This window comes from Glandiceps talaboti, chromosome 17 (genome assembly GCF_964340395.1).
Source record: "Glandiceps talaboti chromosome 17, keGlaTala1.1, whole genome shotgun sequence".
In the NCBI taxonomy this organism is placed as follows: Eukaryota; Metazoa; Hemichordata; class Enteropneusta; family Spengelidae; genus Glandiceps; species Glandiceps talaboti.
Window position 1 is genome coordinate 16,683,721 of NC_135565.1, and position 15,133 is coordinate 16,698,853.

Below are 15,133 nucleotides of genomic sequence, written 5' to 3' on the forward strand. Positions count from 1 at the left end.
TTTTATTAGTTCAGTGTCAGCCAACAAAATAAAATACATCAATTTTACAGTGTACACGTTATACAGAGATTGGATGTAATGTCCACATTAATGACACTGTACAAGACTTTGATTCAGACCTGGGTTCTACAACTGCTGACATCAGACCACAGACAAATTGAACCCGTATAACACGGAAAGTAAACAAACGAGTTGGATTAATAATACTTGGCTCAGCATGTTGGAATAGCAGAGACTTGTAGTACCCACCATGGTTTGATAAGAACAGTTTTGTGGACTCTTTATGTGTACAGGAAATGTCAGGAGAACTAGACATTTGTTTATTAACCATGAACTATTATGTAAAGAGGCCATAAAAGCGTTCTTATGAAATGATGAAATGTAAAACAAGTCTCTGTACTTCAACATGATGTGCCAAGTCATATTCATCCAATTCAGTTGTTTACTTTACCTGTTTGTAACAGGTTCCGTTTGTACACGGTCTGATGTTGGCAGTTGTATATATAGCAACAACAAATTCTAGAAATACTAGTGACATGGGGGGGGGGGGGCAATGTAAACACCGACAATTCACTGTGATAAGGTCTTTTTATGCCCCTTGTAGTCACATCTTAGCCTGAAAAATCCAGCTGTTGTTTCTGTTTATTTACTACAATGTACAAATAACAAGGTACAGAGATAAATGTGTGAGTAAATCAAAATTGTTACACTTGCTGATCATACAGGATTTTTAGGAGGGAAGGTTTGCTATGAATTGATATACCAACAGAAACATAATTTCTTGTGAAGTGTTATCACTTTGATACAAGGTAACTCTACAGTGACTGGGTGTTAAGTTTGGCATGTCTGAAGTGTTGTCCGCATCAGTATGCACCAGGATATAAATAGATTTGTGACATGCACTGTTTTGGCACAGTTAAATGAATTTGGCTGTAAATTACAATCATGTCAACAAAAGACAATTTCCATTCAGATTGCCAGAGTGAGTAATTTCTTGTTAGGAGACACTCGCTCACTCATCACAAAACCAAATGTTACGCAAGGCAGTTATTTTAGGTTAGCTAAAATGTACAATTACTCATTAAAAAATACAACACAAGGGGAATTGTCAACAGATAATAAATTTCTTTTACAATTTCTTCAAGAATATTCAAAAAAGGCAGACAGGTTTCACAATTTCTTCAAATTCAAGAATATATTTTTTTTTCAAAAAAGGCAAGACATCTCTCAAATGTTGTAAATGTGAGTTTTGCATTCTAAGCACCTTATTTGCATATTCTGAGCTTTCATCATCTGGTCATGTGCACAAGGTAACAAGGGTGAACTAACAGTTTGGAAATTACTAAATTTACTGAAATTTCAACCACTGTGCAATATCCTTTTCAGCTTGTGCATTTTTGAAATGCCATAGTACAAAATGTATTCAAATTTTAGGTTTTCAATATTTTGTGATTTCACATCTAAACCACCTTCAACTGTCAAGGTTCTTAGAATTTCTTAATCAAAAAATTTCTTGAAGACATCTACCGTATTATAGTGTCTATAACATATTTTGATTGGTGCTTATCCATGACATACTGTCCTATAGCAATTCCTTCTTTAGCTTTCATTTCAACATGGCTGCTTCTATGAGGACCCTTCTGATTGGTCAATACAATACAATATAATGGCATTTTTTGGCCATGTGAGGGCATGCTCTATACATTAGCATCCTCTATACATTAGCCTTCAAAGTCCAGAATGGAAACAAATCAGACCTTGGCAATTCAAGGTGTATTCATACATATTTGTAAGAGTTTCAAATCAGGGGAATCGAATCCCGCAATTCACATAGTGGATATGATGTCAGTCATAAGTTTACTACAGGCATGTCATAAAACTTTTTACATGAAGCACCAGTTGATGTAGTAAAAGTGAAGTTTTCATAGGAGTACAAACCCAGTAATATCCTTACCATTTCTTATTTTATGTAAATCTGCATAAGAGTAGCCAGCCATTGCCAATAGTACAAATGAGGAGTCTGATAAGGGGTCAAACCATATCTCAATCTTCACCTAACCCTAGCTGTGACTCCCTAGCTTTATAATCTTTTGTCCAGTCATGCCAGTGATCTATACTTGACAAGATGTCAAAACTGTAATTCACAAGACTACAGACGAGTTGTTGAGCGAGCTAAAATTTATGTCCAGTGTTGTTCTTAAGAATTTCATATATCCAGAATTTGTTTACAGAAAAGTCAGTACACCGATAAGTCTTTTTCTCCTAGAGATCTCTTTTCTATGTTGTTGTCCTACGGAGGGTAATGCATCATCATTTAGACGGTCTGATAAATATTTGGCTGGTAAAGCTACTGAAGTGTCCTGCCTAAAACAACAAGTCTTCTGCGTTCAATGACATAGCACCCAATATTAATATGCTGTTAATTGAGGTCTGAAATATGGTCCTAGAATTCACTAACAAGTTTTATAACATTATACATTGCAGTGTCTACTCATACAAGAAAGAGTTATTAAATGAACATAATACGAGTGACACTGAAGTAAAGCACTAACTTTATGTGCTACATTCGTTTATAGCATTCGCATGAAGTGTAACAGTATACTGTTTCAGTTGGTTTATTTACAAGCCCAGCGTGTGGCCTTTCTAATGTTGTCAATTAGCAAATGAAACAGTATACTTTTACACTTGATATGGATGCTATAAACAATTGTGGTACATAGAGAAAACACTGTACTTTGGTGTTATGGGTTGTACACGACAGGAAAAAGTGGGACATCAACTACACATAGTACAAGTCATTTAACAAATGCAATTAAACGAAGACTACGTGAAAACACATTGAGTTTCATTTAGGAAATTACAACACATGGCTACACACACACAACTGACAAGGGATCATTCTTACTGCACTCTCCTGATTTTGCCCACTGGGGCTAATTACAACACATGGCTACATGCACACACATACAGACCACAATCATTCCTATAGCCCTCTCTTGGCTTTGCCCACTGGGGGTTCATTACAACACACGGCTACATGCACACACATACAGATTACAATCATTCCTATAGCCCTCTCTCGGCTTTGCCCACTGGGAGCTAATTACGACACATGGCTACATGCACACACATACACACTACAATCATTCCTATAGCCCTCTCTCGGCTTTGCCCACTGGGAGCTAATAAAATAGTCTATAATCCACTAGATATTTGCACCTTTAATAATTCTGATTTTCAATAAATTTTACAGCGAATGTTTACCTTCTCTGCTTTTTACGACTCTAATTTCTTTGTTAATCAGCTATGATGTACCCTGACATTAAGATTGAAAAGAACTACATACCACAAGTTAATGTGGCATTGATAATTCAAAACACAAGTTCCTGTAGCTTTTTATATTCCAAAACTAAAACCTACAAGTTCCTGTGGGGCATCAATATTCAAAAACTAAAAACGCCACAAATTCCATTTTCCTCTTATCTACATTATTCCTTAAATTCTTTGATTTTTTCTATAAGCGTATCGACAATGTCACCAGTTTTGACTCGGACAAGAATGGGGACTGCCTCGGGCTTACAACCGCTTTCGCACTCATTGCTTTCCTGTGGGTGTGGATATTTCTTTGAACACTGAGGGCAGAGTTTATCTCCTGGAGGATTTGGTGCCGCAATAAACATCATGTTATTCTTGCCTTTCTTTGTAATCGGTAAGCTTGGGGGAATTCCGATGTTTAACAAAATATTACCTAAAATGAAAAATAGAAATAATATGTATCGCTTTCAAAAAGGTTTGAATGTTTGTAACAGGCAACTTGCAAACGTGGCCATCTTGGATGGTGCCAACATCAGAAATATATCATTCCACTGGTATACGTAGTAAATTATTTTGTCAATGTCAAATGTCATAACTCTAAATGACCACTTTTTCTTTATCCAAACTTTTGCACTATTCTACCAATCATCCAAGTCCAGACTTGTTTACATTTGACTTTGTACATTTTTTCTGTGGTCTTACCTAGGTTGGTGTCAGCTCTGACAAGCAGTTGGAGAACACTACCAGATTTCTTGAGATGCAGCATTCCGACTCCTCTCTCTGTAAAGCTGCTATCTTTCTTGAAAAATAATTTACATCTGCAAACAGATCATAACAACCTGTTACTTAAGTCAGGTTGTATTTGAAGTATGACATCTTCTACAGCACCCTCTAGTGGTAGTGTATCATTGTGTATAGCCCCCTCTAGTGACAAGATATTGAAATGCAGTACAACACTTCAGCAACTACAAATAATAAAGCACACCTAACTTCGTAGAAGTATTTCATCCAAATTTTCTACAGTTGATTTTCCTGTTCAAAGATGCATTGTTTATGACGTCACTTATGCTTTTAACGTTTTGGCATGTTTTGTTTTATTGTGAGTGGTTATATACAACAACGACTAACACCATCAGAGAAAGAGAGGGATTTTACAGGTAAACCATGGGTACGGTCAGGTAACACCCATTCCCATGTACACCCCCCCCCCCCCCCCCCCCCACACACACACACACACACACACTCCATGTGCATACAGAATACATGACACTAGCCCCGTCTAGATCCAAGTCATCCTACCAGAGGCAGGCCCGAGTCCTACTTGAGGTACGATAGGTTTGTGTCTACACGCATGAAGGTTACAGTGTAGATGTCGCATGTTCCCTCCTGACTCCATTCTAACAGTACCTAGGACGAAGTCAGGAGGGTTTCAGGAAACCTCTCGAAGGTGACCTAAGTCAGGACGTTTTCAAGACGGTTTGGGACGCGTTTACATCTACGCAGGCTTCAAACTATCCTTAGTCCTGCCTCAGGTAGGATTTTTAGTGCCGTGTAGATGGGGCTAGTGTATGGGGAGACAAGCAATGTATTTTGACACTGGCAATATCTGTATCTGTCCAATACTGGTTGTCATGTACATAGCAATAGATCTAGTACCATTACCTGACAGAGTACAGGGCGTCTTTTTCTTCCACTGCTTTGACTTCTACTTTTGGTGGCTGGTCTTCATCTTCCTCTGCTATGTTTGTAGCTCCTGAAAAATCAAAACAAAATGATAAAGTAATGATCAATTATAGTGTGAATGTTCCTTCATGGCTCTGCTCTCGTTTACCCCAAGAGTCTGTGAGAATACTGCACAAGGGATTGGAAAGTTAAGATGGCGAGTGTCAATGACTAACAGCTTCTTACTACATGACAATGATCCCTACATTCATTTTCTATCAAATCTGCATATCACATACACATCAGGGCTACACCTTGTTTCCCTGAATGTGTTTGTCAACTTAACCATTCCCAGCAAGATTTGCCACCTTGTGATTTCACTACAGAGGCTGTACTGTGGGTCAGCTTTGTGCAGTCATCTCATTCCAATCTCTTACCCAGCATTCTCCAAGACTCTGCTGGGGGTAGGAGGAAGTAGTAACCATCAGTAGTGAGTCTGGGTAACTGAGACTACAAAATTACCTCCACCAGCAAAGTTGAATGGAGTTGAAGTTTTTACCCCTGAGGCCTCTTTATCAGATAAAAGTTATAATTGGTTTTAAATGAAAATTGTGCAAAGACAGCCTTTGAAACAGGGTCAAATTGGTTATACAGATTTGGATTAGAATAGATTTTAGTGAAGCCATTTGCATTACTACCAACAGTCATCACTGTCAACTCTATTGAGGGCATCAGTCATGGAATTTTATGGAACACTAGAGGGCGCCAGATATGAGCAGCAGAGAAACCATGCTTACCGGTTGACCGTGGTTCACTTGTATCCTTTGGTTTTGTTAATCCAAATGAAAATGGTGCTGTGGAAGAACCACCACCGAATGTACCAACACTCCCAATACTCGCAGTCGTATCTTTAGCACCGAATGTACCGAGAGTCCCAATACTTGTCGTCGTATCTTTAGCACCGAAAGAAAACCCAGAACTTCCCGTACTACCAAACTGAATTCCAGGTTTCACGTCTTTGTTAGAGTCTGTCATCTTTGAAAAACTAAATGTTGACTTGGTACTAGAGTCTGTAGAACTACTGTCTTTCTTTGCGCCAAATTCAAAACTTGGTTTCACGGTCGTAGTGGATCCTAACAGAGGCATTGTAGTTTTAGTTTGGGAAACGTTAAAAGCGGAGGGCGTTGAGGCACTTGTATCAATGGAAGAATCCGCTTTAAAAGTAAATCCAGTCGAGCCTGGAGTCCCGACATCGCTTGATACTGATTCTGTTTGTAGTTTCCTCTTTGTGCTTGGTATGTCATCTTGTGATTTTTCTCCTTCGCTCTCACTGCTCGTTGGTGGAAATTTCTCTTCTAATTCCTTCAGGTGTTTCTCGTAATCGCGAAACACGGGTGAAAGATCGCACAATGGGTTGTCCTTAACATGCTTCTGAATCCACGAAGACACCGATTCGTTTAAATTTCTCAACCGTTTACAATACTGACTACTATAGCTAGGTTTAGTTGTTACAGTTTTACTTGGCCCCAGAACATCAAACTTTGTTATTTTTGTCTCTGGCTTTGTACTTTCTGAACTAAATGGCTTGAAATTGACAGCAGGACTTGATTTGAAGTCAACGGCTGGGCTCGGCTTGAAATCGATAACAGGGCTTGATTTCATCTCAGAACTTGCAGATATCGTTGAACTTGGTGAAAAGACACCTGTAGTTTTTGTAGATGAACCGTTGCTTAGTCCTTGGATAGGTTGAGGTGGTTTGGTAAAACTGACCTCTGGTTTACCCCCAAATCCTGTAAATCCACCAAATCCAGAGAAAGCACTGCCAGGACTACTGGTACTACTTGTTCCAGCTATGCCACGCCGTTTAGCTTTCTTGATTCTGATAAACAAATACGAAAAATTATTAACATCGTCCCTAGGCTAGGGAGACAGAGGATTAAATCTTGAATAGGCTATGGGAGTATTTATTTGTACACAAGAAGTTGAGAGAAAGAGGGTTAAACTTGTCACAACATTACCTAAGGATAAAATTGAGAACTGATTAATAGGTACAATGTCTTTTTACTAAGTAAGTGAAATTTTTTAGCGAATAAATCTTTGCTTGCTTGATGAAAAAAATGTCCCAGTTGCAGGTGTAAATAGTGTTGATCAGATTTAGGTCATGTTAGCTTCAGTTATCGTTTCAGACGGCAATTCCTATCATACCAAATCATCATTTCAACATATAGCAATTAGTAAATATGTCATGTAATGTCCCTAATCGTACAGTTAAATTTAGTGAAGGGGTTGAACCTGGTTGGCATTTGTTTTGTAGTGAAGGAAGAATGAACTGAAAGTATTTTTGTATGATTTGAGAGTGTGAGTATTTAGTACATATAATGTAGAAACCATGGTGATGGAAAGTGCATTGCTCTTATCAGGAAGTACCAAGTTCAGCAAAATAAGTCATTGACAATGGGACTTGCATGCAAAAAGAATCATCAGTAAAATTTTCAAACCTTTTGTTTCTGTCTGAACAAGATCCCTTATTTATCACAAAACTAATTTCAGTACAATTGTTATGGATTATAATTTAGAGATTAATTTCTGTTTAGGCTACGATGTAAAAAATTCTTCAAATTTATCCTACAACCAATCAAAACTCAATCGTATGTTATGTATACAGGTTTGTGAGTAAAACAACCAATCAACTTCTACCAAATCTCTTGATTTGACCTTGAACCAAGCACATCAATTCAAACCTATAATCTATCACAGCAAACTTACTGTCGTCTTGCTATCTGGTCATCACTGGCTTTTGAAAAAGTTCCTGCCTGTAAAAAAGAACAGAGAGATAAATCCATATTATAAACTGTAGACAGCTAGGAGTGTTGTAGTCTCAGTTACCCAGACTCTTGTTGGGGGTTGTCGCTTAATGACTGTCGCCCTCAAAGACTCTGAGGAGATAGTACATAAAACGTATGTGATGCAAGAATCATGTAAATCATGTAGATTGAGTTGGTAAAATTGTATTATTTGAAATGAACACATATCTGTTACTCTAGACTGTCAAATGTGCCATAGGAACTTAAATTGCCTGGGATTATACTCTGTGTCCCATTCTTGGAAGTGAACATTCACGTGATGATCTCCATCAATTTCTATGAGAGTCTGTGTCACCAGAACTAGAATGTAACATGTTTATAGAGAACTTAATATTAGCAAAAAAAACACACTTCTGTATATATTCCAGTACTAGACCTACCTCCTCTACAGGTTCTTCATCATCCCAATTCCTGTCTGTAAGTTCTTTGTCAGCTGATCGTTTTGACATCTTTATTTAATAGATTGACTATTTCTAAATCTTCAACAGCTTGTCTGTGTGTAGTCTATATATTGCAATTTGTTGAAAGACTGCAAGTAAAGGAAAGTGTATGAACAGATCAGTGAAACTATGTTATGAAACCATTACACAGTAGTCCAACCTTTTGTTATTATGTTAGGGTGTCATAGTAAGCGCCATAAAGGATTAGAACCCCCTAACATACTTCAGATTTGCAATGTTGACAACAAGTGGTCATCTTTACTTTAGATTTCACCTTCTTAGCAATACAGTGACAACTGCACAAGCTGGATCATTTTTTTTTCAAAAACTCTTTCATTAGATAGAATGACTTACTCTAAACAATGTAAAGTCTTGTGATGTGTGGCTTCTAATGAAAACCAAATTTTGTCATGAGTCAAAATGAGAAAAACTGGCATTTCATGAGTCACCACATGGTAAGAGATCGGAGAACAACAAATTTTGGTGTGTCACTAGAAATTGTGTGCATCAGTGGTGTGTCAAATTGGCTTAAAGGGCACACTGGTCACCCACATAGTAAGAGATAGGGGAACACCAAATTTGGGTGAGTCACTAGATATTGTGTGTGTCAGTGGCATGTCAAATTGGCTTAACCTTTTCACCACCAATTGCCCCCTGGGAATGTTTGTTCTCCACCACCCCCCTCACTGACCACCAGGTGAAAGTGAGTGTTATGTAATCAAATTGATATAAAAATACTTAGAGTTGCTCATTTTTTAAAAATGAGGTATCATTTCATTGGAAAATAAATTCTCTACATCACACGTGCAAATACATGCATTCAAATTCCACAAACACAACCGAAATATGAATTAAAGTAATAAAATATGAATAAAACTGACACAAGTCGTTTATTTATTGACATATCACAAATAAACAAAATATTTATATTACAAATAAAATTCAAAATACCAACATTTATGTTCTTACAAAACTTCTCTTTACTGGTTAAATTGTCAAAATTGGCGAAAATTTGGCAGAAAATGACATTTTGAGTCGTAAAAATTTGAACGAAATTAATTAACGGCTCACTAATCCGATTATGACGCAACAGACGGTGCCGCACCGGCAATGAAAGTGTCTTAAAATATCTAAAGTTGTCACCTTGATACCTTTTGAAAAGTTGGTTTTTGTAAATATAATTCATTATTTAGCAGAACAACAAAAAATTATTACTCAATTTATGCCAGAAATCGGCAAAATATGACCGTAAGTCAGTAGCATCGGCGCCAAAATCGGATGGGCAAAATGGCTTTATTTGCCGACGCACATACCGACCAACGGAAATATGCAGCCTGTAATTTGAACTCACGTCGCGGTAATGTTTTCGTCACATTGAGTACATTGAGTTCACACAGCCATCTCATTTCATTCATAAATGCCATCAAAGTCAAAATTAAATAAAAATTTTCATGAACAGAGCCGTTATTTACATCGCAAACGATGTTAGGGGAGACCATTTTCGGTGTGGCCATGTTGAAATTTGAATTTTACCGTTAAAAAACACATTCAAAAATGTGATCGGAAAATCTTCAGATTGTGTGTAATCTACCGCCCACATTGTACCACTGACCAGTATAAATTGAACTTGTATGAGTATTATTCATTATTGAACATTACCACAAAGAAATATGACCAAAATAATTACTTTTGGAGCTAAATACTGGCCCCAAGGCCATAGTATGAGCGAATGCTACGGGTCAACAAGTTACGCAATTTGCCAACTTTCACTACGGCAACGGTGAATTCCCCGCCGGTAGATCACTCGGCCCTTGTGTTAGTTCTGAAGCCTATACCGTTCCCACAACTGACCTGATGTATTCAACAATGTTTTTGAGTAAAAATTCAGTGGAAATTTCTCAGGACAGTTGTCAAAATGACATCGTAGGAGATGCTACGTGAGCCGTTAATTACTTCCGCGTTGTTGAAATTCGATCTTTCTGGCGAAAAACGCACACAAAATTTACGATCGCTCGTCTTTCCAATCGTGCTAGAAAACCATCCACTAACATGTGTTCAAAATGGCAGACTATATAAACAAGGCTAATACGCATGTGTGGAACTAGTTATGGCAGCAAGTTTTGCAGCAATAGCTGCCGTTAAACGGTTTGAACGTCGTAGTAGTTGAATGACCTTTGCGTTCCCGCTGTAGAGGGAATCGGTGGGCGCCCTAGAGCGTTCCCGCTGTAGCGGGAATCGGTGGTGAAAGGGTTAAAGGGCACACTGGTCACCCACATAGTAAGAGATAGGGGAACACCAAATTTTGGTGCGTCACTAGCAATTGTGTGCATCAGTGGTGCGTCAAATTAGCTTAGAGGCAACAGTGGTACTGAATCATCTATAGGTAAACTTGTGTCTATAGCAGTACACACAACACAGTAACAAAACGTAGTGAATTTTCTTTTATGGTATGGACCCTAAAATCAACCTCTCCGTTGACCAGTACACGTATAATCACAGGGGCCAGCGAGCATGTAATTGACCAATTGATCGATCAATCAATTACATGCTTGCTGGCCCCTGTGGTATAATTTGTTCATAAAACATCATCATTCAAAAAGCATGCCATGAAATACAGGAAACTTTCGCAGAAGAAAGACTTATTTTCGCTTATGTCACTAGAAAACAAAAATGTGAAAAGAAGTAGTGTCTAAAATGCCATCTTATGCATAACACTCTGACATTCGCCAAGCCTCCAGCCTGGATTGTTTCAAAACAAAACTGAAGACTTATTTGTTCACCAAAGCATACAGTGTGCTTTAGGCATTCAGTGCTACTGAACAGAACATTGCTCTGGAAATCGGCACTATAGAAATTTGATTGAGTGAACATAGTGTGCCAGGCTTAGAAATTTATATACACTGGTCTTTGTGAACTAGTTGAAGACCGCAAGGCCGTAAAATCGTAAAATTTTCTAGTAGTGAAAATTTGTAGGTTTACAGTAATACATTGCAATCGTTGTGACTCAAAGTATACAAACTAGTTTATATCTAAATATTGAATATTTAATGAGCATTATCAAATCAAACTAACATGGGTACCAGAGTCAAAACCAAGCTCAAGATTTAATCCTCTTTCTCCCTAGGCTAGGGAGACAGAGGATTAAATCTTGAATAGGCTAGGGAGTATTTATTGTACACAACCAGAAGAAGTTGAGAGAAAGAGGGTCACAACACTAGCTAAGGATAAAACTGAAACTAATTATTAAGGTACAACATCTTTTGTAAAAGTAACTGACATTTTTAGCAAATAAATCTTTGCTTGCTTGACCAAAAAAATGTCCCACTTGCAGGTTTAAATACATTGTAGTGTTGATCAGATTTAGGTCAAGTTAGCTTCAGTTGTCGTTTCAGACGGCAATTCCTATCATACCATATCATCATTTCAACATATTGCACTTTGTAAATATGTCATACAGTTAAACTTAGTGAAGGGGTTGGCATTTGTCTTGACTCCAAAGTGCAGCTGAACAAATAACATGGTAAGAAAATGTTTCTTAACTTGTGTTCCATGGACATTGGTACAGACCCTAAAATCAGTACCGCCATCAACCAGAACACGGAATTTGAGAAATTGCACACAAACATGTAATCAATCATGGGACACCCAACAATGACAATGTACACTGTATATCTCAATAGAGCTAAATATATTCATTAAACTTATAATTATAGTGACTGCAACAGTGTTATCTTACACTTGAGATGAACACCATCACCTAGTGTAGCACACAACAATACAGTCACTTTACTGGGTGTTCTGGGTTGTACCACTTCAAGTCATGTGACCAAATAGCGCCGATCTTTCAGAAAACATGATGTTCCTAAGTCTTTCACATGGTTCTACATACATCATTACATGTAGGTCTTGAAATATATGCTCCAGGAACTCCAACACATTTCCATCATAAATGAGGTATATAAAGATATATTGTATGTCACAGCATTTCTGGAGTGCATATTTCAGAGCTATTAAAGTTCTGTGATTTTAAGATTTCTTGCAACAAGACTTTAATTAGATTAGAGTACATATGATACTGTATATATCAAATGCAGTATTACTAGTAGTACATCGATAGTCTTGTTCTTGTTGTTTTTGTTTATTTTCGTTTTTAGTTCACCAAATAGTAATGTTAGTATTTCAGTATTTACTCGCCCTTTAAAATCATGGTTCTGGACATGGTTCATTGCCCTATTGAGCATATTTTGCTTTTTTCTGAAGTAACAGCACCTTACTATAACTAACTTGAACTTGAAGACAGTACTTTGTCATTGTTCAAGGACTCGCCACTAATGGAGCCTCTCATGTGAAATGAGATGTACATCGAATGACATTCCATACTACAATGGGAAGCGTGTTTTTAAAAACGTTTGCATGTTTTCTAGGCAACTAAGATTGATTATCCTTATAAATTAGCGAAGGAAAAATGTGTCATACTTCGAAAGTCCCACAATAGACTACCAGTTTATGGCATGGTACTTGACAGCTACACTCGTGGGTGGGATGAGTCATTCGCTGTTCACGTGAGGTTTTGACGTTTTGGCGTGTATCTCCCTCTAAAACCTACAAGTGTCGATTGTTTGTCAATATCAACAATTGTATGTTATTTTTGGGTCGAGGCGATAATACTCAAGCTTGAAGTTATGACGCAATACGATAAACAACGGAAATTTATCATTACACAAACCTGTACCGACGATTCACACTCTCATGGAGGCCGCCATTTTGGAAATCACGTTTTCCACAAGTAGTTCTACCAGAGTGATAACTTGATCCATACGCCGCCTATATTTTAGTGAAATGTTTACAGATCATAGCCAGCAAGAATGAACATCAAACCAGTACAAATCTAGTTTCGTTACGCAATGATTCTAAAATTTTAGAATTTAAGTGCCCTTATCCACAATTCTCCAAATTAAAAGTTTACACCGTACACCAGCGCAAGAAAATAATCCTAACAAAAGTTGTGAAAAGTTCACTCATCCGGGAACTTTTGTCTTGGACACCGTCACCGCATCACTACACCGCCCTGCAAAAAGTTTAACGAATGCGCCAATAACTTAACAATATAGTTCCACCTAGTTTAATTTCATTAAGGTCAATATCACGCGAAAAACGGTCTTTATTATAATGGAAACAAAATATTAGAATAATATGGATATATCTGTAATATTTTATATGGACAAAATCGTTGAATAGGGCAGAAAACGAAAGTTAAAGTTTGGCGTAAGATTGTGCTGCGGTCTTTTGCACTGTCTGTAATATTACTTTGCTTCACTCCAGAGATTCCTCGGTGTTTTAATTTTTACCAAAAACTTGAAAATTTGACTTATATTTCAAGTTAGCGAGCCTGGGAGATCTGCTAATGAAGATGTCCAACACGGAGTTAGCGGGGTTACAGTCGCAACTGAGAAAGGAAATTCAGAGCCATCAGGTAGCAAGTTGTTGTATTTTTGTTCAGAGAATGAATGGTGAAGATAACTTATGTGGGCCAGTGGAATTATGGTGGCCGGTGGTTGTTATTTATCGAGAATAATATTGCAAAATTTCTACAACTCTGGCGAACAACACGACATGAAAATGGAAGGAAATATTCCTCATTCAACAGTTCCAGGGATATTTTAGTGAAAGACGAAAATTTAAAAATGTGAGCGAGAGAGTTCGGAATGAGGATGATATTTTCACCCGAGTTGTGCAGAGTTAATCAGACATCATCATCATGAAATTTACATTCTCTTTTGTCCACTTGAAAAATAAAACTTAGATAGCACCGTCATCTTGTACCCAACGTATAGTTATTACAACAATATTTTCAACTCTTCACAGATTACAGTTATGAAGATTAAGAACGACCCACAGGTAATACATCTTTTTTTTTTAATTTCCATAGTGCAGTTGAAGAGGAAATTCCGCGTATTTATAGTGAACTTTGTGTTGACCTTTCCGTCCTTTGCTTTTGTTGTTACGCTCGGTAAACAAATACTGATCGCAGTTTCTTTCTTCATCTCACAGAATCCGGAACTACAAAGACTCCTCCACGACCACCAGGCCAAAATCAGAGCCCTGAGCGACAAACAAGTATGACATTTTTTTTCTTTTTGAAACTCCCATTTCCCATACAAGAAAACGTAGTGCATATTTATGAGATGGTAACTTGAGATTGCGATTGAAGTGTCGATTTTATACGTCATCGCCGTGAGATATTACAGTGAACACGTTAATTAATCGCCGTTGTGAAATAATTTATCCGAATTTGAACTTAAATAAATCAGAATGTTGTACTTTGGGTATACTGGGTATAAAAATTCACAGCTGTACGCAACTTGTGAATATAGCAACTCGAGCCATTTAATATATTCACAGTAGCAAATGCATTAACATAGAGAGTTCAAATGTCTCCTGGTGAAGAAAATACTTCTGACAATTACACCGGGCAAAATTTTTCAGTTTTTCATGAACACATACTAATATTTCATTATATTTCATATACACAACTATTGAATAATTTTAAGCTGATTATTTGATGAGTGAAACTAGGTCAAACGGCAGTCATAATTTTTTTCCAGCTCTTTGTAACAGAGTTTTATCATCCCCTTTCATCTCGACTCATAACAAAAGTGGACAGACACAGTATGCCATCTTGAATTTCTGTCCAGAAATATTGAATTTATTTTTCTTGACTATGATGATGAAATTGTAAGATAACATAGACACTATTGGTTTGCATAGTTGTGATTAAATTCACTAACTCTATATTACACCCAATAATGGCCTTGGGGGCATTTAAAACTTAAAAGTCATCAACATCATGAG

The 15,133-nt window shown here is 37.3% G+C and overlaps 2 protein-coding genes and 2 non-coding genes across 4 annotated transcripts in view; 1 reads left to right on the plus strand and 3 right to left on the minus strand.

The window, feature by feature from the left end:
- LOC144447986 (nuclear pore complex protein Nup50-like) lies at positions 1-13,252 on the minus strand. The gene is made up of 7 exons (XM_078138124.1): positions 13,008-13,252; positions 8,222-8,370; positions 7,744-7,790; positions 5,775-6,856; positions 4,978-5,068; positions 4,018-4,133; positions 1-3,748 (listed from the first exon to the last, which is right to left on the minus strand). The coding sequence occupies exons 2-7, from the start codon at positions 8,288-8,290 to the stop codon at positions 3,489-3,491; spliced, it is 1,665 nt and encodes a 554-aa protein (XP_077994250.1). The 5' UTR covers positions 8,291-8,370; positions 13,008-13,252; the 3' UTR covers positions 1-3,488.
- LOC144448737 (small nucleolar RNA SNORD49) lies at positions 7,124-7,197 on the minus strand. Its single transcript, XR_013482128.1, has one exon. It is a non-coding gene; the product is annotated as a small nucleolar RNA SNORD49 (small nucleolar RNA).
- On the minus strand, positions 11,634-11,707 carry LOC144448736 (small nucleolar RNA SNORD49). The gene has a single exon (XR_013482127.1). It is a non-coding gene; the product is annotated as a small nucleolar RNA SNORD49 (small nucleolar RNA).
- A 354-nt stretch (positions 13,253-13,606) lies between the features above and the next one.
- LOC144448395 (PHD finger protein 21A-like) overlaps positions 13,607-15,133 on the plus strand; it is a 61,414-nt gene continuing 59,887 nt past the window's right edge. The window contains exons 1-3 of the mRNA XM_078138623.1: positions 13,607-13,754; positions 14,147-14,179; positions 14,333-14,398. Coding sequence (XP_077994749.1) covers positions 13,686-13,754; positions 14,147-14,179; positions 14,333-14,398 — 168 coding nt within the window. The 5' untranslated portion in view covers positions 13,607-13,685. The remainder of the gene's footprint in view (positions 13,755-14,146; positions 14,180-14,332; positions 14,399-15,133) is intronic.

Excerpts from the sequence above, each read along its gene's own strand:
- LOC144447986 (XM_078138124.1), bottom strand. The coding sequence starts at position 8,290 with ATGTCAAAACGATCAGCTGACAAAGAACTTACAGACAGGAATTGGGAT. Across the intron at positions 6,857-7,743 it reads GACCAGATAGCAAGACGACA|AATCAAGAAAGCTAAACGGC; the intron begins GTAAGTTTGCTG and ends TTTGTTTATCAG. Across the intron at positions 3,749-4,017 it reads CAGAGCTGACACCAACCTAG|GTAATATTTTGTTAAACATC; the intron begins GTAAGACCACAG and ends TTTTCATTTTAG.